The 24,609-nt window shown below is 40.8% G+C and overlaps 1 protein-coding gene across 1 annotated transcript in view; it reads right to left on the bottom strand.

Annotated features, from left to right (window-relative positions):
* Nucleotides 1-1,019: 1,019 nt before the first annotated feature.
* Nucleotides 1,020-24,609, bottom strand: part of Tet2 (tet methylcytosine dioxygenase 2) — an 85,687-nt gene continuing 62,097 nt past the window's right edge. The window contains exons 7-11 of the mRNA XM_070022381.1: nucleotides 16,762-16,912; nucleotides 14,399-14,488; nucleotides 10,272-10,409; nucleotides 7,848-8,205; nucleotides 1,020-5,936 (exon numbers count right to left, since the gene is read on the bottom strand). Of these exons, the coding sequence (XP_069878482.1) occupies nucleotides 4,489-5,936; nucleotides 7,848-8,205; nucleotides 10,272-10,409; nucleotides 14,399-14,488; nucleotides 16,762-16,912 (2,185 nt within the window). The 3' untranslated portion in view covers nucleotides 1,020-4,488. The remainder of the gene's footprint in view (nucleotides 5,937-7,847; nucleotides 8,206-10,271; nucleotides 10,410-14,398; nucleotides 14,489-16,761; nucleotides 16,913-24,609) is intronic.

The raw sequence follows: 24,609 nt of genomic DNA, 5'->3' as shown, positions 1-24,609 counted from the left end.
AATGTGGCTCAGTGGTAGAGTGCTTGCCTAGCATGCATGAAGCGCTGGGTTTGATTCCTCAGCACCACATACACACAGAGTGCCAGAAGTGGCGCTGTGGCTCAAGTGGTAGAGTACTAGCCTTGAGCAAAGGAAGCTCAGGGACAGCACCCAGGCCCTGAGTTCAAGCCCGAAGACTGGCAAAAAACAAGGAGAAAGACAAATCAATAAACAAGAGAAATATTTGGCCTTTGGGGGCATTAGACAGGTTAATATGGAAAATGGAAGATATTATTTTGCTACATGTATAAAATACCACAATAAAACCTCTAAAAAAACACTAAGAAAAAAAAAATCTGAGGAACTAAAACAGACTGCTGTTGGGGGGTGGTATTTGTGGGAAGTGAGGGGATGAATGGAGAAGGTGAATATAACCCAAGAGAGCAATGAAGCCAGTTGACATTGTTTTAAGTGGGAAGTAGGTAGGGGAAACTGAGATTGATGTGGTACATTGTGCCTCTCATCCCAAACTCTAGAGGAAGCTGAGATTAGGACAGCAATTCCAGGCCAGCCTAGCTAAAGAAGTTTGCAAGACCCTATCTTAAAATTTCTGGGCATGGTGGCACATGCCTGCCATTCTCGTTGTAGCAGTGATTCTTAATAGTAGGATCAGGATGGAGCTGTGGCTCAAGTGGTAGAGCACTAGCCCTGAGCGCTCCAGGGACAGCATCCAGGCAGAGATCAAGCCCCAGGGCCAAATAAAAAGAAATAGTAGGATTAGTGAAAAATGTGAGAGCCTATTCTCAAAAATAACCAGAGAGAGAAAACAAAGGTAGATATGGCTCAAGTGGTGGAATGCCTATGTAGCAAGTAGAGAAGCCCAGTCGTGTTACCCTTCCCCCTCCCTTCCCGTCAAATCCCACAAAACTATAGGCCCACAAAACCCCTCTTTTCCTCAGTAAAGGTAATAGTCACTCAGGAAGCAAACAGAGATGTCATCAACACCACACGTAAGAGTGCATTAAATAAATATAAATTTTATTAAAAACACTCACATAGCGTTATCAGGAATGATATAATAAACAGCTTTTTCAAATAACCTGCATTCATAACATTACAATACTTACAGTATTTATAGCCATCCTCAGATTTTATAAACCAAACGTCTCTCGAAAATGAAATGAAAACTAAGTTAAAAAAATAAAGCATAGAAAAAATGCATGTCCCCGTTCATTATCTTAGTGTCAAACTGCAAATTTCCTAGATGAGCTAAACCACTAGCTTTAGAAGTGAACTGTCACTGTGCGTCCATCAAGATGAAAAAATTCATTCAAGTAAAGTTGACACCCCTCAGAAGCATTTTCAAGTATGGCTATCGAGTCAACCTGATAATTCCTATAGAAGCAAACCGTAGATCGGCTTTCCATTCATTGTGACTGAGGCAGGTTTGATATTTACAATGAGAAATCTGATATTTACAAAATGCCATTCAACCTCCTCTCTTCCTAATCCATTCTTCCCAACACTCTGGACCACACTTCCTGCTCCTGCTGGCCAGTAGTTTGACAAATGACAGCGGACAACACAGAAACCAAATATTCTAGAGGGATGGCTGACCCTCCATCACCAAATGTTTTGAGTTAGATAATATAAGTAAAACACATGGCTTGTATGCATAGCATACATTTTAAAAAATGCTTATAGAGCTGGGCCCTGGTGGCTTACTTGTCTAATCCCAGCTACTCAGGAGGCTGAGAGCTAGAAATCCTGGTACAAAGCCCACCTGGCCAGGGAAGTCCATCAGACTCTTACAAAAAAAAAAAAAACAAACAAAAGTTGGAGCTGTGGCTCAAGTGGTAGAGCACTAGCCTTGAGCAAAACAAAAAACAAAAACAAAAACAAAAAAAAACAGAGACAGCTCCCAGGCCCTGAGTTCAAGCCCCCAGTATTGACACACAAAATAAAAAGCTTATACATTGGACACACAGCCAAAAACTTGTGATTATTTTTTTTAACTCAAAACAAAAATTCATCTTAAGATCTGACCAATGAAACTCAAAGGACTCCATAGATTAAGAATGTGTTTGAAAAGCTAGTAAGCAAAAATATATTTAGACTGAAATGTAATTATACAGTCCTATTGCACACCATACCTCTATGTTGGGCCTGTTTAAGGTGGGGAAGGGGTCTTCCTAGAGTTATAAACTTATGATTGTTTGATAAAAACTACCCCCCCTAAAAAAAAAAACAAAAAAACTAACAACAAAAAACCCCTAGACAAACCACTTTCTTTCAGGATTAAAAGGCTTCTGGCCCAACAGTCACTTGCCAAACTTGTGCCGCTCAATTTTCCCTTTATCAGCTCAGTGCATTCTATTTTCATGTAATAATTTCTTCTCCATCAAAAAGCCAAAAAAAAAAAAAGGCCCAGTACTTTAAAATGCTTTTCTTTACAATGAATAGCCAATAGATTTACAAAATTAGTTTTAGTTACTTACATTAATACATATACAAGGAAAATAGGAGGGATTCAAAATAAAAGGGTTAAATCCCTGAAAAAAAAGGAATACATTTATTAACCTAAAACAATTTTACATAAACACAGGTGACATTGGCATAGGAGAACATGAGCTGAGATATCCCTGAATTTTTAGAACAAAAAGGTTGATGTTCAAGTTATACTTGCTAAAAAATCAAGTATTGATTCTAAAAAAAAAGTATGCTTTTTTTTAAAGCAATAAAAAATGACTTGAAAAACAAAATGGTGGTACACAATGCTAAACTTCCACTCAGTTCCTATCTTATTGCCACACTAATATTGAGGTATATGACAACCAGGGACATCACTCAAACCTTTAATTCTTCACTCACATTATGATATATTTGTAGCAGGCTGAGTAGCACCATTGTGATGTGAAATCTGCTTTCATCTCATGTAAGTATGGGTGTATATATACATATATATATGTATATATACACACATATACACAAATATGTATATATTTAAATTTTTTACAGTACTAAAATACTAAAGCCTTGCATTAAAAAAGCTTTGTTTACAATTTAATTTACTATACAACTCTTTTAACTTCTTTATACAAATTAATGATTTTAAATCACCACAGCAAACCAGCTGCCTGTTTTTATTTATTTATTTTTCGTTGCCTTCTTTGTAACCATCAAGATTCAAATGGAACTAACCCTGTTTATTCAGTCCACTTCAATCTTCCTAAGCAATCACAATGATGAACACAAGTTTCAACATAAAAGCAGACAGCCGTTCTGGTCTCTGAAGATCACCTAGGTCTGGAGACCAGAGCAAGCTTCAGTAACTAAGAGTGGCTGAGTCTTTAGCATGTGGCTAAGCACAACCCACAGCTAACGGAAAATTCTGCATAAAAAAGGTACATTTCTGAGTGACAAACTTGTCATACAGTTTTGTATTGGACTGTATAGCATGGGAAATGAGCACCAGAACACATATGTCTTATGGACTGACGTATTCCTTTGAATCCAGTAAGCTTTCAGGGTGTGTTTTTTTTTTTATTAAAAATCTTTTTCATCTCAAAATAAAAGTAAACCTTTGTTTCTTTCTTAAACGTCTCAGTACCTTCGCATTGTTCAAGTTGCCAAGGCTTAGGTAGGCAAAGTGCTTCTAAAACACCATTTAAAATAGTTAGACATATACATGTATACAAACATATGTGTGTATATGTACATGCGTACATTTATTGTCCTATAAGGACGTGAGTGGATGAACAAGATCCAGAGGCCATTAAAATGTCCTTTTTTTTTTTTAAGTAAGCTTGTATAAGAACAGATCACTTTGATTAAAAACTTGAATGCAAAGGTACCCCTAACTCTTCAAGGGGTGTTACCACGAGGGTACATTGACAGCAACTTGATGATAGAAAGGCATTGTTTTCAGCTATTAAAGACACCATTTTCTTAGCACCAGTTTGTAGCACATCCAAACAAATTCAGTGTTTTGCTGCTACTCAATGCTTCTTCTTGTAGCTATATTGATAAATAAGTTAATATTAAGAGTACAGTAAGAACTGCATGTTAAAAAGCCATGATTCCAGTATTTCAGTACATTGTATATTCAGCACCAGATGCTATGTGAAGATTCCTGCAACTGTACGGTGACAGTTTTTGTGTCCCAACACTACGCAAACCTTATGTATTATTCAAAGTGGCCTCAGATAGGCTGAGCTGTTAAAGGGAATCACATTTACCTATTAGACCCTCCCATCACAGAACCAGTGTTTGAAAATGGAAACGAAATCAAGGATACGTCCACACTTTTTTGTTTTGTTTTGTTTTTTGCTTTTTGCATAGAATGCTTTTTTTTTTTTTCCTGGACACCATTGGTGAATGACCACTTGGGGATCAGTGGAAATGAAGCTCCCCTGTGTTCCCCTCTCCACCCTGCCCAGGTCTTGAGAGCTACACGAAGCACTAGGGTGGCGGTTGTCAGTTCACATGGGGTCACTGGCCGTAGGGACCTCATATGTACCTGTTGTAGGGCCCCGTGACCCTGGTGAAGGCGTATGGAGACGTGGTCACCGTGGAATCGGTGGTCACCGAGATGGTCTTTTCCACCAGAGACTTGATGAAGCGCAGGTAGGTGGGCTCCGCGGGCTCGTGCGGCTCGGCCGGCTCCCGCTTCGCTTTTTTGCCATGCGTTTTCTGAGGCACATAATCCGGGCCGTACTTCTCACACTCTTCCTCTTTCTCCCGAGCTTTTTCAGCCATCTTGGCTTCCCAGTGCGCCAGGCCGTGCTTTGGTTCATTCATACTCTTGTGTTGGTAAAAGACCAGCGAGATCCTGGTGGGATTGTTCCTATCTGGGTTCTTTAGGGGGGTGGTGGCATGAAGCTCACGCTTTGCGCACTCAATGAGCAGGGACCCATGAGTTGGAGCCACAGCCAAACCCCCAAGGTCAGGATCCAGGAAGCTCTGTTCACTGTCTGACCAGACTTCTTCGTTGTCCTCTTTACCCAGACCCACCGCCTGGACCACAGGCATGGGCTGCTTGTCCTGACTGCCAGCATCGCTTAACCTGTGCAGCACGCTGGGAGGAGCGGCGGCAGCCCCGTCCTGGCTCAGCCCTGGAAACATCTTGGAAAGCCCGTTGGTGGTGTGGGCAAGCGCGTTGTTGTTCTTGGGTTGCAGGTTCAGGGTGTGAAGGGACCCCAGGCCTGTGCTGTAGTTGGGGGTCGGGGGAGCAGGTGGCTGAGGATCACTGTTTTTACAATCTAGGCTTGGGTTGCTGGCACTGGGTGGTAATCTGGAGGCAGCTCCCATGCAGGGGTCTTCCGCCTCGGGAGCCGAGTGGGGATGGAAGGGCCCCGCCTGGCAAACACTTGGTCTCAGGGTAGAACCGCTGGAGGTATCGCCCTGCTGGTTTTGGTTTCCGTAGTACTTCGAAGTGACCCTCTGGTTGTTGCCATACCTCTGCTGGTAGAGTGTGTGGATGGGTGGAAGATTCAGCCTGGAGAGATGGTCTTGGTTTGGGTATCTGTATAAATCCATGGGTTGAGACAGGGACGAATAGGAGCCCAGATAGGAGGAGCAATTGTCCATGGACGTAGTGCCATTGCACTGATAGGATGGGTACTGGTTATTCTGATTTAAAAGTCCAGGATAGGGGTGCATGGGATTAGAAGAACTCAGATATGAACTAGCAGCCTGCGGGGAGGTGGAATAGAGATTCATGTGGTTGGTGCCACCATAAATATCTGACAGGTGGGGGGAGCTTGGATAAGGACTGATGGGATTGGGCCTTCTCATGTACACATTGCTGGGCCCGGAGGAAGAGGAAGAGCTGACAGATTCTGACTGAGGATTGCTGGTCAAAGTGTGCTGTGGCGGCGGCTGGGGTGCCTGGGGTCGCTGGCTCTGGTGGCTCTGGTGGCTCTGAGGGGTGACTGGTCCAGAATGTCGAAAAAGTTCTGTAGACAGGGTAAGATAGAGAAGAAACAAACAAAGAGACAGGATTAGTATTTGGTGAAGTTTAGTGAAGGTATTTTACTATAGGTGTGCCCTCAAGATTATGTAACCTTCGGCCTGGGAAGGTGGCTCAGTGGTAGAGTGGCATGAGGACCTGGGTTCGATTCCTCAGTACCACATAAACAGAAAAGGAGTGGAGCTATGCCTTGAGCTGAAGAGGTGAGGGACAGTGCCCCAGCCTAGAGTTCAAGCCCCACGACTGACAAGAAAAAAAGTATTGGTAACCTTGCTTGGGGCCAGTGGCTCATGTCTGTAATCCTAGCTAATCAGGAAGCTGAGACTTTGAGGATCACCATTCAAAGCTGTTCTGGGGAATATAAATCCAATTGACTCTGATCTCTAATTAACCAGAAAAAAAAGCTGGAAGTGGAGATGTGGTTCAAGTGGTAGAGACCCATTCTTTGAGCAAAATAGGCCAAGAAGAGTAATACCCTGAACTCAAGGCTCAGTACTGGCATGGCACATGTATGTGTGTGTGCAAACACATGCATGCACACACGTATGTACAATGCAACTCTAGAAAGCAAAGGCTTTCATTACTATCTGGCATCTTTTTTTCCCCTTCGTCTACAAGAGTTAGAAATATATAGAAGTAAAATGCAGAACTTTGAATCATCTACTGTGGTAAGGGAAGAAAGAATTGTAATAAACATTTGCCGGCAGGTATTCTACTGAGATCGTCCTCCCCACATGCCTGTCTGAGTGTCTCTTCTTTCTTCTTCTCCCCATTTCTCTTCCTTGACTTTGCTTTTCCTTCCCAAAGGTTTCTGCAAGGTCACTTCAGGTGGCTTTTTCAAATACCCATTGCAAGTAGCCAAGTAGAGGTATGATGGAGCAAGAGGCACAGGTGTGTTGTAGAAATGGGCTGTTTCTAGATCCCCCTGCTCACTTCCTCTATCTCTGGAAAAGGGGGCCAAAAGCCTAAGATCTGGCAGTAAATTTAATGAACATTGTCTGAATAAAACCACTCAGAAGGGACAAAGTTCAAACTGATCATACTTCACAGCCACAGTGGGCAGTGAGCCCAGCTGACTTCATGGAAGTCAGCCAACTAACCAGGATTTATTAACTATCTTTACCATATTGTTCCACATTAACTTAGTCCCTGTGAGCTTGGGAATTCATCAGTAGAGAGATTTGCTTTCACAAAGGACTAGTGGTTGGTTCTAAGCAAATGTCTATCTGTAAAAATATACATTTTTGTGTGCTTTTTTTTTAAAGGCCAAGGAAAGAAAAACTGGACTGGAAGCAGGATTCAAATGGTAGTACTCCAGCCATTTGTAAGAGTTTGATGCTCTGGACTCAGTACTAGCCTCTCCCCCCTACAAAATACATCTACCCCTTGTTGCCAATAAATCACATTTTAAGATGCCATTTTTTTAGTGTTATAGTCTTAAGACTTGAAACATCCTTAAACTTCTCTTCATTCCAATATTTTGTCTGCCATGGATTTTATTTTTCATTTGGAAACATTTATCATATTTTTTGCTATATTTCTACTGGTCCTACCCAAATTTGAGGTCTTGGTTTATTGTATGTCTCCAAATCCTCTTCTTTTAATTTAGCTATTTTTTTGCTATCCTGTTGACTCAAATCCCATTCTACCACTTAGCTGTTTAAAAAAATCCGCAAATTTCCTGATTACATACAATAAAATCCAAACTTCTCCCAGAGGAGGTACTACAAAACAAGTAGTCCTTGCTACCTCTGAGAAGTTTCTTTAGTGCATACAGAACTAGGACCTGGCTGATCTCTTGCTGCCCACATGGATTTCCCTCTCTCAGGATGAGTGGATGCATCAAGCTACATCTGGCAAAGCCCCTCCCTTTCCCCCCACCTCCCCTGGCACTCACCTGCCAGCTGTTTGGCCTGGCCTACATTTTCAGTCTGCTTTGTCCGTGATGAGGCTGACTTTTCCTTCTCATTCTTGCTTGAGTTGTTCTCCAAAGAATTGGAAAGCTTCTCAGCGGCAGCTTTCCTGGCTTCAAGTTTCCTTTGTCGACAACTCTTGGCCGGTTCGGCTAACATCCGGACTTTGTGATGAAAACGGGTCAGAACCTCAATAGCACCACTGCGTTTTTTCTCCTCCTGGCCTTCCACACTCCCGAACTCATCCACATCAGAGATTTTGTACAGAGGCAGTACGTGGAGCTGCTCATCCTCAGGTTTCACTCCAAATTCTCGATTGCCTTCTTTTGTGAGGGTGCATACCTGGGAGGGAAGGGGATAGGACAGCTACAGTGGCAGGTCCCAAAGGACTGCATGGGCTGGGTAGGATCGATGAAATGCAAATTACTGTACACCTGTGTCTATTTGAGTCTACTGGGAACTATTACAGGTCCTGACTCTGATTCCAGCGAGAGAGAGAGACCACACCCCCCAACTAAAGGAGGAAACCTCTCCATTTTATGTATGGGACAAGTGGGAAGCTCCTTTTGAAAGATGCCAAAAATCAGGTGCTGGTGGCTCACCCCTGTAATCCTAGTGACTCAGGAGGCTGAAATCTGAGAATCAGCCCAGGTAGGAAAGTCCATGAGACTCATATCTCCAATTAACTTCCAAAAAGCTTAAGGGAAGCCGTGGGTCAAGTGATAGAGCACTAGCCTATCACTAGCATTAGCAAAGCCCAGAGACAGTGCCTAGGCCCTGAGTGCAAGCCACAGGACACTTTCTCTCTCTCTCTCTCTCTCTCTCTCTCTCTCTCTCTCTCTCTCTCTCTCTCTCTCTCTCTCTCTCTGCTTCCACTGATTTCATCTGATGCTGATAGTTAACACCTCCTTTACCTCTGCTCTCTGCTCATACTGCAGTGGAATTTCACAAGTCCCATGCCTGCATTCTAACACTGTCCAACAAATTCAAGAAACTTCTACAAGGTAACAGTAAAAAACAGAAGCTGAACATTTGGTTGAATTGCCTGGCAGGTGACTTAACATTTCTTCTTCTGTGGTGATCATTATACATATTTTAATTGTGGTACTACAAAACCACCATCATTGGTTTCAATGCAAGATGGTTTTTAAAATACTAGTTTTGGGGGCTGGGAAGGTGGCTCAGTGGTAGAGCGCTTGCCTTGCATGCATGAGGCCTTGGGTTCGATTCCTCAGCACCACATAAGCAAAAAGAAAAAAGCCAGAAGTGGTGCTGTGGCTCAAGTGGTAGAGCGCTAGCCTTGAGCTGAAGAGCTGAGGGACAGCGCCTAGGCCGAGTTCAGGCCACGACTGGACCCTCCCCCCCCCAAAATACTAGCTTTTGGGGAGTATTTACTGTTTGCTAAATGGGAAAAATAAGAGACAAATTAATATAATATAAAATCAGTGGAAGATACTTTTAAAAAAATGTACACATAACAGTCTCACCATTATATGGAAATAGCGATTAACATGAGATAATACGGTGAGTTTGTTACTTGCTACCCAAAGTTTTCCAAAGTCATGTTGCCAAGGCATCTTTTTCCTCACAAGCAAATACTCCTTTTCATGGTAGGGGTGGGAGGCTGGGTAATCTGGATTTGAACTGAGGGCTCTGCTGCTTTTCTGTTTGCTAGGCAGGAACTTGGCCTTACCTCTTGCTCTTCTTGTTCCAGGTATTTTTTGAAATAGGATCTTGCTTTTGCCCAGATTGGTCTGGGACCTGACAGGTGTGTGTCACCATGCCCACTTGTTGGTTGAGATGGGGAGTCTTATGAACATTTTCCTCTAATATCCCCAGTAGCCAGGATGACAGCTATGCGCCCCAAGCGCGGGCCCCTATTAAGACATCCAAGGCTTCCTTCCACCTTCCTCCAGAGGCAAATTCCCTTTGATTTTCGATCTCCACACTTTCTATCACCCTCCTGGAAGGAAACAGGGCTATCTCTAGAACCTACAATAACTAAGTGATGAATTATTTCACTCATTTCTCAGAATCTATGGTAGGTATATAGAATCTAGCATAGTAAATGCTGAATGCTTGACAAGGGAGAAATTTATATGTGGTTGGCAGGCCTTGTGTTTCCCTCTAGAATTACAATTATTCCCTACCAGGTATCCTGAATGTCGAGAGATTGTTTAGAAATGGCCAAGTACAGATGATGATTTAGATTACCACTAGGAATTCCACACATTCCCAAAATAGTTTTCTACTATTAAGAAAAGCTGTTCCGAATAGTAGTTGGTAGGCCAACGAAGGTCTCCTTGCCAATAGCACTTCATGTATGTACGCTTTCTCTCTAGACACACCTTCGGAGAACCAAGTACTGTAGGTCTCCACTCCCTCTGGGGAGGGCCAGCCCCTCTTACCAATGTGCTGCCATTCGGCATGTTGTGCAGGTCCCTGTGGGCGTGAGCACAGAAGTCCAAGCACGCGGTCACCCCAGAGAACGGGCGGCCTTCCCCCAGACCCAGGCGGCACTCTGGAGCTCTGTGTTCGAACTCAATCTGAGAAGAATAAAAGCATGTGTGTCAATTAAGGGCATTTGGTTTCACTTGTAGATAGAACCTCATATTCTAAATACTCTTGCATAATAAGTAATTTAAATGCTTATTTTAAGCCAGGGACCAGTGGCTCAGGCCTGCAATCCTAGCTACTCAGGAGGCTGAGATCTGAGAATCGTGGTTCAAACCCAGCCCAGGTGAAGAGTCTTATCTCCAATTAACCACGAGAAAACCAGAAGTGGTGCAAAGAAAAATAGTATCTGACTTTTTCTGTACCATCTACCCCTGTAACCATTGCCATGAGTCAGATTACAAAGTGCATAGTCAGCATTCCTAAAATTGCCTATTTCCCTTTGAGACCATGCTCTTCCCAGGATGAGGCATACATTCTATTTCTTTTTTTCACTTTAATATCTAAGATTTCCAGTGGATATTGAAGAGAAGTGATGAGAAGAACCGTATTTGTCTTGTTCCTAACCTTAGGGTAAAAGCATTCAGCCGTTGAGTAAAGTTCAGTATTATACAATGCTTCTGATTGTTCACCTGTTTCCCCTTACAGATAGAAATACTTCCTTTCTATGGGTGCAGATTATTAAGTGCTTTTTCTTCAAAAACTGATCATATATTTCCTGCTGAAAGATTGAATGATTTCAATCTTTCAAATTATCTTTCAGTAGTTATACAAAGGGGACATTAAGGTTGCGTATCAAAGGAGCCAAGCATTTCTGAAAGAACTTCAGTTTTAGTCATTTGGTAGAACTTTTATATATTGTAAGATCTGATTTATAGTAAGACTTGATTTGCTAAGCTTGCAAAGAAATGTTTATACAAGTATTCATAAGCATTGGAGTGTGGCTTCATTTTCCCTTCATGCCTTTCTCTGGTTCTACTGTTAGCCTCAGAATGAGTTGGGAAGTTTTGACACTTAAACTCTGGAACTGTGAACAGAACTGGCAGCATTTCTTCCTTAAATGGGTCAAGGGGCTGGGAAGGTGGCTCAGTGGTAGAGTTCTTGCCTTGCAGGCATGAGGCCCTGGGTTCCATTCCTCAATACCACATACGCAGAAAAAGCCAGAAGTAGTGCTGTGGCTCAAGTGGAAGGGTGCCAGCCTTGAGCTGAAGAGCAGAGGGACAGCGCCCGGGCCCAGAGTTCAGGCCCCATAATTGACCAAAAATTAAAAAAAAAAAAAAAAGATTAAAAAAAAATGATGGGTCCAATTTGCTAAAGAATCATCTAGGCCAAGACTTTTCATTTAACTACAGACTAAATAGACCTAAAGAACAGAGAGCTACACACGGTCTAAATTGTTTTCCTGTAGTGAGAGCTGGCAATTTGTCTCATTTAAAGATCTCTTTTGGGGGCTCTCTCCATCTCATCTAATTTGCTGGACTCACTAGTATAAAGTGTTAACATTTCTCCGTTTAATATCTAAGGGATCTTTTGTGGTCTACTCTCCTTTCCTTATTTGTTGTAGTGGAGGGCATTGATTGTACCCAGAACCTTGAGGCTGCCAAGCAAGTAAGTACTCTACCACGTGGTCCAGTCCTTCTGCATTTTGTATCATGCCACTAAACTTTGTCCTATAGGCTTCAAACACTTGATACCCCTGTCTCTACCTCCCCAGTAGTTGAGATTGCCAGATCTGTGCTACCATGCACCTTTGGGGTGAGCTGTGTTTCTCCCCCTGTACTTTCCCCCGGAAAATTAAACCCAGCCAACTTGCCAAGCCAAGTGCTCTCCCATCAAGCTACCTCTGCAGCCAATATTCCTACTGTATTCCATCTATTTTGTTCCTTATTAGATTGTCTTTTGGTTTCTCTGATTTGTTCTCTTAGTCTCTGTATTTTATTTCATTTATTCTTTGTATTTTTCCCCTTTATTCTGCCCTTTAGGACTTAAATTGCTTTTCAATATCCAGTTTCTTGAGTAGATGCATCGAATACTGACTTGAGAAATTGCATTTTTCTAACGTCATGTTTAATATCATTTCTTGTCATTTGGTTTGAAATACTTTGATTTCCCATGTGATTTCTTCTTTAGCTCTATCTATAATAAGTTTGTTGCTAAGTTTCTAGACACTTAAGGAGCTTTTTAGGTACTCTTCTGGTACAAAATATTAATTATAGCGAATATACTAGTATTTTAAAATTTATTGGTAATTGTTTCATAAACCAGAATATCTTGGCAAATATCTACCTTGGTAAACCATGCTTGTGTACCTGGATATTATGTTAATTTTGCTGTTGGATGAGAGCTTTATAAACATTAATTAGGCCAAGTGGGTTAAATGTTTTGAGTTTGTTTTTTTTTAGTCTTATGCTTCTTTAATTCTTTTCTTTTTACTTCTATCAATTATTGTGGTAAATTCAAATCTCATTGTGTGGATCTTTGTTTGATGATTCCGCATTTGAACTCAGGGCCTAATACAAGGCAGATGCTCTCCTGATCACTGAGCCATTGGTGATTCTGAGACAGGGACTCACTTCTTGCTCAGACATAGTTTGAGACTAAAACCCATTTATGCAGGGCATTGGTGGATCACGCCTGTAATCCTAGCTACTCAGGAAGCTGAGATCTGAAGATCTCAATTTGAAGCCAACTTGTGTAGGAAAGTCTGTGAGACTTGTATCTCCAATTAATTACCAAAAAAGCCAGAAGTGGAGCTGTTGCTCCAGTGATAGAATGCTAGATGAGCAAAAGAGCTCAGGGACGTCATTCAGACCCCGAGTTCAAGCCCCAGGACTCGCACACACAAAAAAGATTATTTTCTGACATGTGCACCTGCCTCTACCCTACCCTGGCCTTTTTCATATTAACCAACACGTTATTTCACATGTCTGTCCTATTAAGACACAAAAATTGCATCACCTTCTTTATGTCCCTAGTGAATAACCACAGAACGGTACCTGATGGGCTTTCACATAATGTTTTTGTAGTTAATACAGTGAAGACTTCATGGTTCAGATTTTTTGTTTTTGGGGGCTTTTTTGCCTTCTTTTGGAGTAATGTCTGTCCCAAATTACTTATCTAAGATATACTAATACACAAAAAAGAAGCAAAAAGATGTTCCTGCTGGGTTAATAGAGTCAAGGCCAAACAAAAGGGACTATGGTAAGCTCTGGACATTTGTTTGTACTTTGTTTACAGACTGATAGGCTATTGGAACCTCTAGTTGGGGGACACATAATTTTATTATGATTACTAAAATTGTTTTACCGTGGCTTTAGCCAAACAAGGTGAGTAGAACTTTAAAAAATCATCATCTTACGACCGTGACAAAATTTGTGGGGCTTTTAATACACTTTTTTTTTTTAAAATCTCAGACTTCTATTTTTTGTTTTTAACATTTTCTTTAAAATCTTTTTGTACCTGGAGTCATATAAAAGTATGGGGAAAAAACTGTGCCTTGTTTCAACATTTTTTTTTTTTTTTTTGGTCCGGTTGTGGGGCCTGAACTCTGGGCCTGAGCACTGTCCCTCAGCTCTTCAGCTCAAGGCTAGTGCTCTACCACTTGAGCCACAGCGCCACTTCCGGCTTTTTTCTTTTTGCTTATGTGGTGCTGAGGAATTGAACCCAGGGCCTCAGGCATGCAAGGCAAGCGCTCTACCACTGAGCCACCTTCCCAGCCCCTCAACAGTTTTTTGCTGACTTTTAGGCCAAAAGATAACGGATGCCCAGAGTTTACCTTATTCTGTCTAATTAAAATCAGTATTTCTCTTTAAAAAAAAGTCATCATCTTTAAAATTAAATAGAGTAAAAAAATAAAAACTCTCCTGGATGGTTTGATTTCTATGAACCCAAAACAAAACAGTGACTTGATTTTAACAATTAAGTTTTAAAAACAAAGGTCAAAGATAAGAATTACCTCAAATGTTTTTTTTTTTGGGGGGGGGGGTACATCACCTTTACAATAATGAAAAAAAATCTTGGGCTTAGGTGTAATATGAATAACAAATAATTAAAATCAGCGTGAATACTCATTTAAGCTTACCTGATTATGGTATGCATCTGGTGCAAGCGTCTTGTATTTTGGGGCAAGAAGAGTGGCCAGATTTTGAAAATATGACTCTAGTTTTTCTTCCTGTACCAAAATGACCAATTCAACAAATTAACTTCTAAACCATTCTCCATATAGGGAAGAGGAAAGCAGTAACATTATTCTCTAAGACTGGACCCAAATACAGTGTATACAGCCTTTCTCTATTAAATAATTGTATCATCTTAAACATGATGATTCTAATGCCACCTAATTTTTGTGCTATTCGAAAGATTCATTTCTACTTTGCATGCGAATGTTTGGCCTTCTATAAAACAAGTCTATGCTGGTGCGAGGGTTAGGTGAATGAAGCTGCTTGGTTTGAAAGGGGTCAATTTCCACCACCACAATGTCATCACCTGCCAAAGAAGATAAACTATTTCAAACGATTTTGCAGAAGGGAGACACTGTCCAAAGAAATGTACTCATTGCAACCCCTCGATACATCACCTTTATAATAACAATTTTCAAAAAAGCACTCTGCTTGTCTATTTATATTTCACTTTAGGAAGTTTACTCAAAAGGGAAAATGCTATACAGAGTGCTCGGCTACCTTCCTGTCATCCCTAACTACAAAGAACAGATCTTTCAAATAAGCCACTTTTTCAAATGGCAGGTGGTAGTATTTAGTTGTTGTATTCATTACTGAGATGTTCATATTTCAGATTATCACTCTAAAAGAAAAGGTTCAGGAAGCTGAGCACTGGTGTCTCACACCTGTAATCCTAGCAACTCAGGAGGCTGAGATCTGAGGATCATGGCTCAAAGCCAGTCCGGGTAGAAAAGTCCATGAGACTCTTATCTCCAATTAATTACAGGAAAAACAGAAGTAGTGCTGTAGCTCAAGTAGTAGAGTGCAAGTCTAAAGAGGAGCCCATGGGCAGTGCTCAGGCCCAGGGTTCAAGGATCAAGACTGGCAAAAGGGAAGGAGGAGGAGGAGGAAAAAGAGGAGGAGAAGACAGGAGGAGGAGACAGAGAGGAGGAGGAGGAGGAGGAGGAGGAGGAGGAGGAGGAGGAGGAGGAGGAGGAGGAGGAAGAGGAGGAGGAGGAGGAGGAGGAGGAGGAGGAGGAAGAGGAGGAAAGAGGAGGAGAGGCAAAGAGGAGGAGGAGGAGGAGAGGCAAAGAGGAGGAGGAGGAGGAGGAGGAGGAGGAGGTTTGGAGATACAAAATTTAGAAGACAAGAAGGACTTTGTATGGAGACCTTCAGTTTAAGAGATCAATAAGGATATAGTTCTTTGGGGTTGGAATCATGGCTCAGTTGGTAGAGTGATAGCCAATAGGCAAAGCATCAGATACTGAGTTCAAATCTTGGTCTTGCAACAAAAAGAAAAAGCTCTTTTTTGGATTTTTCATGGAAACTGGTTGAAGTGACAAACACCTATCAAGATCTTTATTACAAAAAATAAGATCCCTCAGAAAAGAAATTGTAACATGAGTTCATTCATTTGTTTTCCTTTCATTATAGACATAGATAGTAAACTTAGAAAATTTTCCATAGAATTTAATTGTACTTAAAAATTTAAAAATAATCCACAAGGCATATACAGAGAAATTTGGTCACATTCAAATGCAAAGTATACTAAGGTTTTCTGCTCAGTGAGCAGGCTCTAGACCACATGATGGTCCAAATGCTATTAGATTTTATGGCAACCTAAAAGTTATGCAGTAGGTAATTTAGAGGTGGTTTCAATGAGAAATCAGTGTTCACCTACTTCAACCCTTGCATGTTCAAATCTCAGTTAGTTTTTTGAATACACTCCCTACAGTAACTTAAATCCTTTGGCATGTAATGAAAATTGGTTATAAATGACTTCTGGGGGGGGGGGATTTGGTGGGGGGGCGGGGGGAGACTGGGAAGGATAAACAAAGGAGGAGGCTGCAATGATTGATAAGAAATGTACTCATTATCTTGCCCATGTAATTGTAACCCCTCTGTACAGTATGTTCACAAAAAATAAAAATTAAAATTAAAAAATGACATCTGAATGTGATGATCATGAACATGACTAATACAAATTCCAATTTAAAGATACTTATCACCAATCCTAATTTAGGTTCCACACTGAAGGGACAGCCCCTTAACATTCTTCAGTTGACACGAAAAATAATATAAAAGGCTATCTGTAGGAAGAACTTGTGACGCTGAAGTTCAAAGCTATTGCTTTGGCATGGTTAGGTTAACTTTCTACTTATTTGCATTGTGTTGATTCATCCTCTATGAAATCCTGTGTATAAGAGCATCACCAGAATACGTCCCATTGCTCCCTTCATCCATGGTCCTATGGAAAATAAGATTATACAGCAGGAAGTAAACCAACCTCTTTTGGATCATCCCCAAGCAGCTTAAATTTTCTTGGGTTCTTGCTTCTGGCAAACTTACATCCATTGTAGTACATGCTCCATGAACAACCAAAAGAAAAGGAGGCACCGAAGGTCTCTGGGTCCAGCCCCTGACAGGCACAGGTTCTCCTGAGAAATCAAAGCATCAAGTTTAAGACTCAGTACAGATTGGACATATACAGAGGAAGAGACAGAGACTGATAAAACTATCTCATGTTCTGGGTGCATGTACATACAACGAACTTGGAATAAAGTCCAACCTCACTCTGGCCTATGCTGAGGCCAAACCACACCCAGAAGAGAATTCGATTGACAATATCCAAACCTGTGTGATCCTAGCACTGCAAATTAAATAACTTTTTTTTTTTTTTTGCATTCTATTGCACAAAGAAAAATATGCATTGCCAGGTGTGGTGACACATACTTGTAATCTCAGCACTTAGAAGGTCAAAGCTTGCAAATTCCAGGGCAGCCTGGTTAGGTGAGGAGAGGAGACAACCGGAAACGTTTGACATAATGCAGTGTGCTCAGGTATGCAGCATCAAACAAAGACAGAGCGATGAGCAGCACCCTGGAATTGCTCTGCTTCCTGCCAGCCCTGTCTCCTAAAAGTAGTTTCCTCAGAGCAGACAAGTTGTTCTGCACAAGTAAATGAAATCAATAAGCCTACTGTGTCTAGCTTATTTTTGCAACATTCTATTTAGAGTCCTTCCTAGTTTTTAACTGAAACATATTGCCTTAATCAGATACAGCCTAGTAACAGACCAATATCTAGAGAAACAAAAGAAAAAGTTACATTTGAATAGTCTTAGTGTTTACTTTGAAATCACTGAATGTATATGGTGATGGAATAATGGGTTGTGGGCCAGGTGCCAGTTGTTTGTGGCTGTAACCATAGCAATTCAGGAGGCTGAGAGATGAGGATCATAGTTGGAAGCCAGCTCAGGCAAGAAAAGTCTGTGAGACTCTTATCTCCATAAACTATTCAGAAAATGCTAGAAGTGGTGCACTGTGGCTCAAGTGGTAGAGCACTAGCCCTGAGCATAAAGAGGCTAGGCCCTGTGTTCAAGCCTTAGGACTGGCAAAAAGAAAAAAAAAAAGAAAAATAATGGGTTGTGGTAGAGAGTTTTGCCTAGCATGTGTAAGCTTTGAGTTTGATCTCCAGCAATGCAAAAAAATGAAACTCCAACAGTTAGTTACTGTCAAGAATTACAATACAAAGTGAAAGTAGAAACAATGTAATTAGCCAATAATCTTAACTATGGATTATCTAAAACTGGATAAACCCAGGATTGGAGTTAGAAATTATTTCATGTCATCCTACCAAAGAAGCCTAAAAGTAATGGCATGGATAGATAGACACTAGTGTCCAAATATGATTTCCCTCAAAATAATCATAGGTCGTAAATTAAAAAAATCAGACTGCTCATTTTCATGAGGATGTAGGTATACTGTTGGAAAGAGTATACCAAAAAAGCAAAACCAACAACCAAAACAAAGCAGCTGCCTTGGAAGAAAACATGGCAGTTCTAGAAGCTTATTATATGAACAATAACATTCCTAGAAAAATACACAAGCAAATGTACAACACCACTAAACAAGCATGTACAAGGATGTTCATCATGGCATTATTTACAACAGCAAAAATGAAACAATTCAGGCCCATTCACTGCAGAATGCATAAAGGGGGACACACATGCAATGGCATATTAATAGCTGTGAACAGAACCTAAAAAACTGACTGTTGTCACAATACCGATGAATCTTGAAAACACAAAGGATAATGTTATAATTGGACTAAAATGAAATGTACAGCATAGGCAAAATTTCCTATTCTAGTCTACATGCATGGTAACCAAAAATTTATTAGTGGTTGTCATTTATAGGACTGAAGCACCTAATAGACATGGTGTTTTCTTCGTGAAGTGACAAAAATACTCCAGAATACAGAAAGCAAGAGAAGGACTAATACTGTCCAAAAAGAAATGGTCTCTTGACTTATGTAATTGTAACACCTCTGTATATCACCTTTATAATAACAATTCTTAATATTGTAGAATTTAACTCAATTTTCAAAAATCCCTCTATTACAAGATAGAGTAACTGTAACCTCAAGTTGACTTCCTACATAAAGAGGCTACTAAAAGACAATTTTCTTTTAAATATCATTAGAATCAGCACAAGACTGTCATTTTACTAAGACTCAGAATTTGGCTTATATTTTGATGATGATTTAATAAGGCAAATATGAAAATGTTCATAAACAGAAGAGATTTTCAAATTCTTAAACTTTTAGTTGCCGTGTGGTTTCTAAATGGCTCATTTAAAAATGAAAATTATATCAGTGACTCAAAAATGTATGCAGTACCAGAATACGGCCAATAGTGGCATACAATTGTAACAGCAGCTATATGGGAGTTAGAGATAGGAGGATCATGATTTGAAGCCACTGCAATACAAAAAGAAGACCTTCTCTGAAAAAATGTCTAAATACATAAAGGGCTGCAGGAATGTTTCAAGAGGCAGAGTTCCTATCTAGTAAAACCCTAGGACTGCCAGCAAAAATACCAGAAGAAAGAAAAACTAGCAAAATAATTCAACTTACAGTTTGTTTAATATCAAAATAGAAGTCAACTAAATAACTGAACTAGTCTATGAGTATCAATGGATACAAAGCTATCAAACCAGAGTTAGATGGGGAATTGTGATGGGTGAAGATGACAATACTTGAACAAAGAGAAAGCCGTGAATTTCAACACAATTAAGAACCAAATCAGTGTGTGTGCCCTGCCCTGGATGTGAAAACTAAGATGGCACCTAATTTTCACATCACCTATGAAAGTACTTGCCAGTGAATACATCCATGCATGAACACATAGTTTATACCATATAGTAATGTACAATCTATCTAACTTCTATGTATAGGAGGCTGGGGGTCAAGAAATAAGATGAAACCAGCCAAAACTCATGGATTTCCTGCCTGGGCTGACTTTGAACCACCATCCTCAAATCTCAGCCTGAGTACCTGCCACGCCGACCCCAGTAGAGTCTGCTTAGCATGGGAAACCATCTATCAGACCATGATAGGGGCCTCGAGACCCATCTCTGAGTTTTGGGACTTCACCGAAGTCTACCTCAGAGAATGGGGCTTTACAGAAACCTATCTCCAAGTTTTGGGACTTCACCGAAGTCTACCTTGGAGAATAGGGCTTCTAAGAGGCCTACTCCTGGGAAAAGGCTGGCAAAACCCCTGGAAAAGATGTGTTTCTGCCTATCTTTTCCTCATAAGAGTGCCTATTAATCTTTTACTGTTTCTACTGCTCATTGTACTTACTCATTGTCAACGTTCCCTTATTCAAAGCTCTTTCTTAAGAGTGTTGACGACTCCAATATCTGATGAGTGTCTTAAAAATGACTAACTCACCAGAGTTCAGTGCTACCCTGAAACCCCTCTTATGGAGGCTAGTAGACAAGTTATAAGTAAAAGTATTGGGGGTTTCACAAAGTCACTCCAGCAGAAGGAATTGTAAGAAATTTACAAAAAGTTGTAGGCACGGCTAGAACAGAAAGAATGTATGGCAATTGCTGAGATAACTACTTAGGAGAAAGAACTTCCTCATTTACTAAGAGACTTGCTAAATCTAAGTCTCCTTGGTGCTTACTATTAAAGAAGGAACAGGAAAGATCTTAATGGGACAGTTAAGGCCTCTATAGAAAAAAGTAGTGGTTAATTGGTGACAATCATCGAAACCCATTGTATTTCTTAAAAATAGAGGTAAAGCTGGAAACAAGTGCCTATCAGGCGACCAGTTGGTGACCACCCAAGAATGAAGCCCTGCAGCAAGATTATGTAACCTTTTGCCCTTTCTTATGGAGACTTTTGCTATAAAAGTTTGTTATCCTCTGCATTAAATCGCACTCAGCACTCAGCATCCACTCCTAATGTGTGTGAGTTGTCTGTTTGCCAGTGTGAGTTGTCTGTTTGCCATCTCCCCGTCCTATTCCAGGTTCCTCCCCTAGGTATCCTTCGTCGTCCCGACAGAACCCGGTCCGCGGCAAGTACCTAGGATTATAGATGTTGAGCCATGGGTGCCTGGCCAATGCAGGAATTTTAAAGAGAAGCTATTGCTTTAACCAAGCAATTCCAAGGGGGTTGGGGAGAGAGAATCACACGTACAAAAAAGCTTCTGAATCATGTATTCCAAACTAGGACACTTTGAAGAAGAAAAGCAGATCCCAGAAATAGGCACAATCTCATCAATCAAATGCATCATCTTCCCCTAAGTATGCATTAAAACCAGATCTGTCCAGGAAATTAACAGGTGTAAGCCTGAATACTGACATTTAAATAGTCACACTGGACATCAATATAAGTTTTTATTTGGGGGAAAAGCCTTACTGTTTGGGATACATACTCAAACCCTTAAAGAGTTGTATCTCTGATTTACTTTAAAACATTAGAGAGGTGGAGATAAACTTTGAGACAGATACATAGATCACTATTGACAAAACATTGACTAATAGTGATGCTATACGATGAGTACATTTGCCATTTGCTACAAAGAGCTGTTGTTATTTGTGTTGGTGATTTTGTTGGGGGGAGGGGGCTGGTCCTGCAGCTGGAACTCAGGTCCTAGGCACTGTCTTTGAGCTACTTTTGCTCAAGGTTAGTGCTCTACTACTTGAACCACAGATTTCCTTAAGAATCTCCTGAGCCGGATCCCTGTGGCTCACTGTAATCCTACCTACTCAGGAAGCTGAGACATGAGGACCATGATTCAAAGCCAGCTTGGGCAAGAAAGTCCATGAGACTCTTATCTCCAATGAACCACCACAAATCCGGAAGTGGCACTGTGGCTCAAGTGGTAGAGTGCTCGCCTTGAGCTGAAGAGCTGAGAGACAGTGCCCAGGCCGAGAGGTCAAGCCCCACGACCACCAAGATAAATAAATAAATAGATAATAAAATAAAATTAAAAAAAAAATCTCATGGCCTTTCCAGCCTAGGCTGGCTCTGAACTGTGATCCTCAAATCTCAGCCTTCCGAGTAGCTAGAATTATAGGCATGAGCCACCAGCACCTGGCATGAGTCATTTTTTATAATATACAATTTCTTTCAATGTTTGACACCACGTACTAGGCAGAGAGCAATTCTGGCTTAGGCTCCTTGTGATGACTGATCCAGCCCCACAGCTCTTCCTTGCCAAGGCAATGTTGGTTAAGTTTAGTCATAAAAGAGGACTCTCAAAGGGATGTCTATGGAGAAGAACAGCTGGTGTGGCTCACAGGAAACATACAATCAGTTTTTTGACTTTCCCACTACAAGAGGCTCTTCCCTAGCCCCGTGGTGGGTGGTTATGGTGGGTGTGGGGGCAGAGGAAACAAGCTCAGTGAGCGTTCACACAGCTTTGAAATGGAGTCAGCAGCATAAACCTACTCTGTACTTGGCAAAAAGTCCTGAATTTCACTCCTGCCATTCATGAAATATAATCTATTGACGGATTAGAAAAAACTTAAAAACTTACTTGGGAGTGAAGTTTCTCTTGACATGTGGATTATGGGTGTGTTTTGGTAATACATTTCTTTTTTGTTTTAAATGTTAATTGTGGACAATTGCTCCAAGTATACAGAGACCCCCCCCACCCCCCCCCCGCAGCTTACACATACCAGTAAGTAATTACACATCTTTACCCTGAAATTCTGGACAAAGAAAAGCCAAAATATACAAAGAGGCCTTTAAAATATCTTAATATTTACAGTTTGGTACTTGCCAACTATTTATACCAATTAAACAAATTATAGTTTTCCAAGATTCTAGTGAATTTTTCCTTTTAGTTGCAAAACAACAGAATTTAGTAAGTTCTGAAGAAAGTTTCATTTCAGGTCAGATTTTTAGTTCACATAATGGTGTTAGTAGGAAATGAAGACAAAGTCTAAGAGAAAGGTACCCAGAGATACCATTAAGAAATAATGATTAGGGGCTGGGAAGGTGGCTCAGTGGTAGAGCACTTGCCTTGCATGCTTGAGGCCCTGGGTTAGATTCCTCAGCACCACATAAGCAGAAAGAAAAAAGCCGGAAGTGGCGCTGTGGCTCAAGTGGTAGAGTGCTAGCCTTGAGCTGAAGAGCTGAGGGACAATGCCCAGGCCCAGAGTTCAGGCCCCATGACCGGACCCCCCCCCCAAAAAAAAAAGAAATAATGATTAACCAGTTGCTGATGGCTCACACTTGTTATCCTAGCTACTGGGGAGGCGAAGATCTGAGGATTGCTGTTCAAAGCCAGCCAGGACAGAAATTATCTGTGAGACTCCAATTAACACCCCAAAACTAAATGAAGCTGTGATTCAAAGTGACAGAACACTAGCATTGAGCACAAAAGCTCAGAGACAACACTCAAGCCCTGAGTTCAAGCCCCATGACTGACAGAAATGAAAGAAAGAAAGAAAGAAAGAAAGAAAGAAAGAAAGAAAGAAAGGAAGGAAGGAAGGAAAGAAGGAAGGAAGGAAGGAAGGAAGGAAGGAAGGAAGGAAGGAAGAAAAAGGAAGGAAGGAAGGACTGTTTGCATGCAACTCCAAGAAATTTAAATTCAGCTAGAACTGAATAAGCAGCGACTTAGAATGTCATGCCATCAAGTCTAAGATAAATTATGTTGAAAAATAATGCAGCTAGGTTCCAGCCACTCAGGAAGCTGAGATCTATGGGTCAGGTTCAAGACTGCCTAGGTAGAAAAAAGTTATGAGACAACTCCAATTTACCAGCTTTGGCTCAAGTGGTTTCCAGTCTGAGAGTTTGAGCCCCAATACTAACAAATTCCTACTAAATTCTATTGTCAATATATACACGGTATGTCTTAACCTTTATTTTCTTTCTGGTTAAAGGTTATCTGCCCACACTTTTTTCCAGAAAGAATAAAGAAAGTATATGATAGATCAAAAAGCATTTGACTGCTGGACATCTACCTAGAATATCACAAGTCAGGATACTTGTTCATTGCTGCACTATTCACAATAACCAAGCTATGGAAACAGCACAGATGCTCTTACTAGACGAGTGGTTGCAAAAAAAAAAAATGTGGTACCTATACACAATGGAATTTTACACAGGCATTAGAAAGAATAATATTATGTCATTTGCAGGGAAACGGATGAACTTAGAACAAGTCATGGTAAATGAGGTAAGCCAAGCTCACAGAGACAAATGGCTCATATTTTCGTGAGTGGAAGCAACATGTAAAATACACTAGGACATGATAAGGAATTATATAGTCATTCAAAGGAAGATATTCTATGGAGATGAACACAAAAGCACAATGCCTATGTGCCTCTGATTATATAAAAGAATATTTACCAAAATGAACTCCAGGAAATGGAAACAAGATGTTTTTTTGTTGCTGTTTCTTTTCTTTTCTTTTTGTTTTGTTTGTTCATTGTCTTTGGAAGGGTGAAGGGAGACAAAGAAATGCAGGGACAAAGAAAGCAGGAGCAGCAGTGGCATTCACTGGACACTGTGTTGAAAATGAAGCAACTGGTGGCTGAGAATAGGAGGGGAACACTGTGCGAGATCAAGGGAAAGGTGACATGGACCCAAAAGAAATGTACTCCTTCCCTGACGTATGTAACTGTAGCCCCTCTGTATATCATCTTTATAATAACAGATTTTTTTAAAAAAGCATTTGACATTCAAAATGACTCATCCTAAATTTGCAAGTCATGTGTTATGAGTGATTGTTTGTAAAAGTGGACTGGTGGTGGTCAAGCACATATGAGGAAAAATTCCCATCATAACTCTCAGAAGTACAAGCTTCTTAAATAGATGATTGATCATGCATGGA

The sequence above is a fragment of the Dipodomys merriami genome, unplaced genomic scaffold (genome assembly GCF_024711535.1).
Source record: "Dipodomys merriami isolate MVZ:Mamm:240054 unplaced genomic scaffold, mDipMer1.0.p SCAF_15, whole genome shotgun sequence".
NCBI lineage: Eukaryota > Metazoa > Chordata > Mammalia > Rodentia > Heteromyidae > Dipodomys > Dipodomys merriami.
The sequence above is the reverse complement of the archived record's forward strand: the minus strand, read 5'-3'. Positions and strand labels throughout refer to the sequence as shown.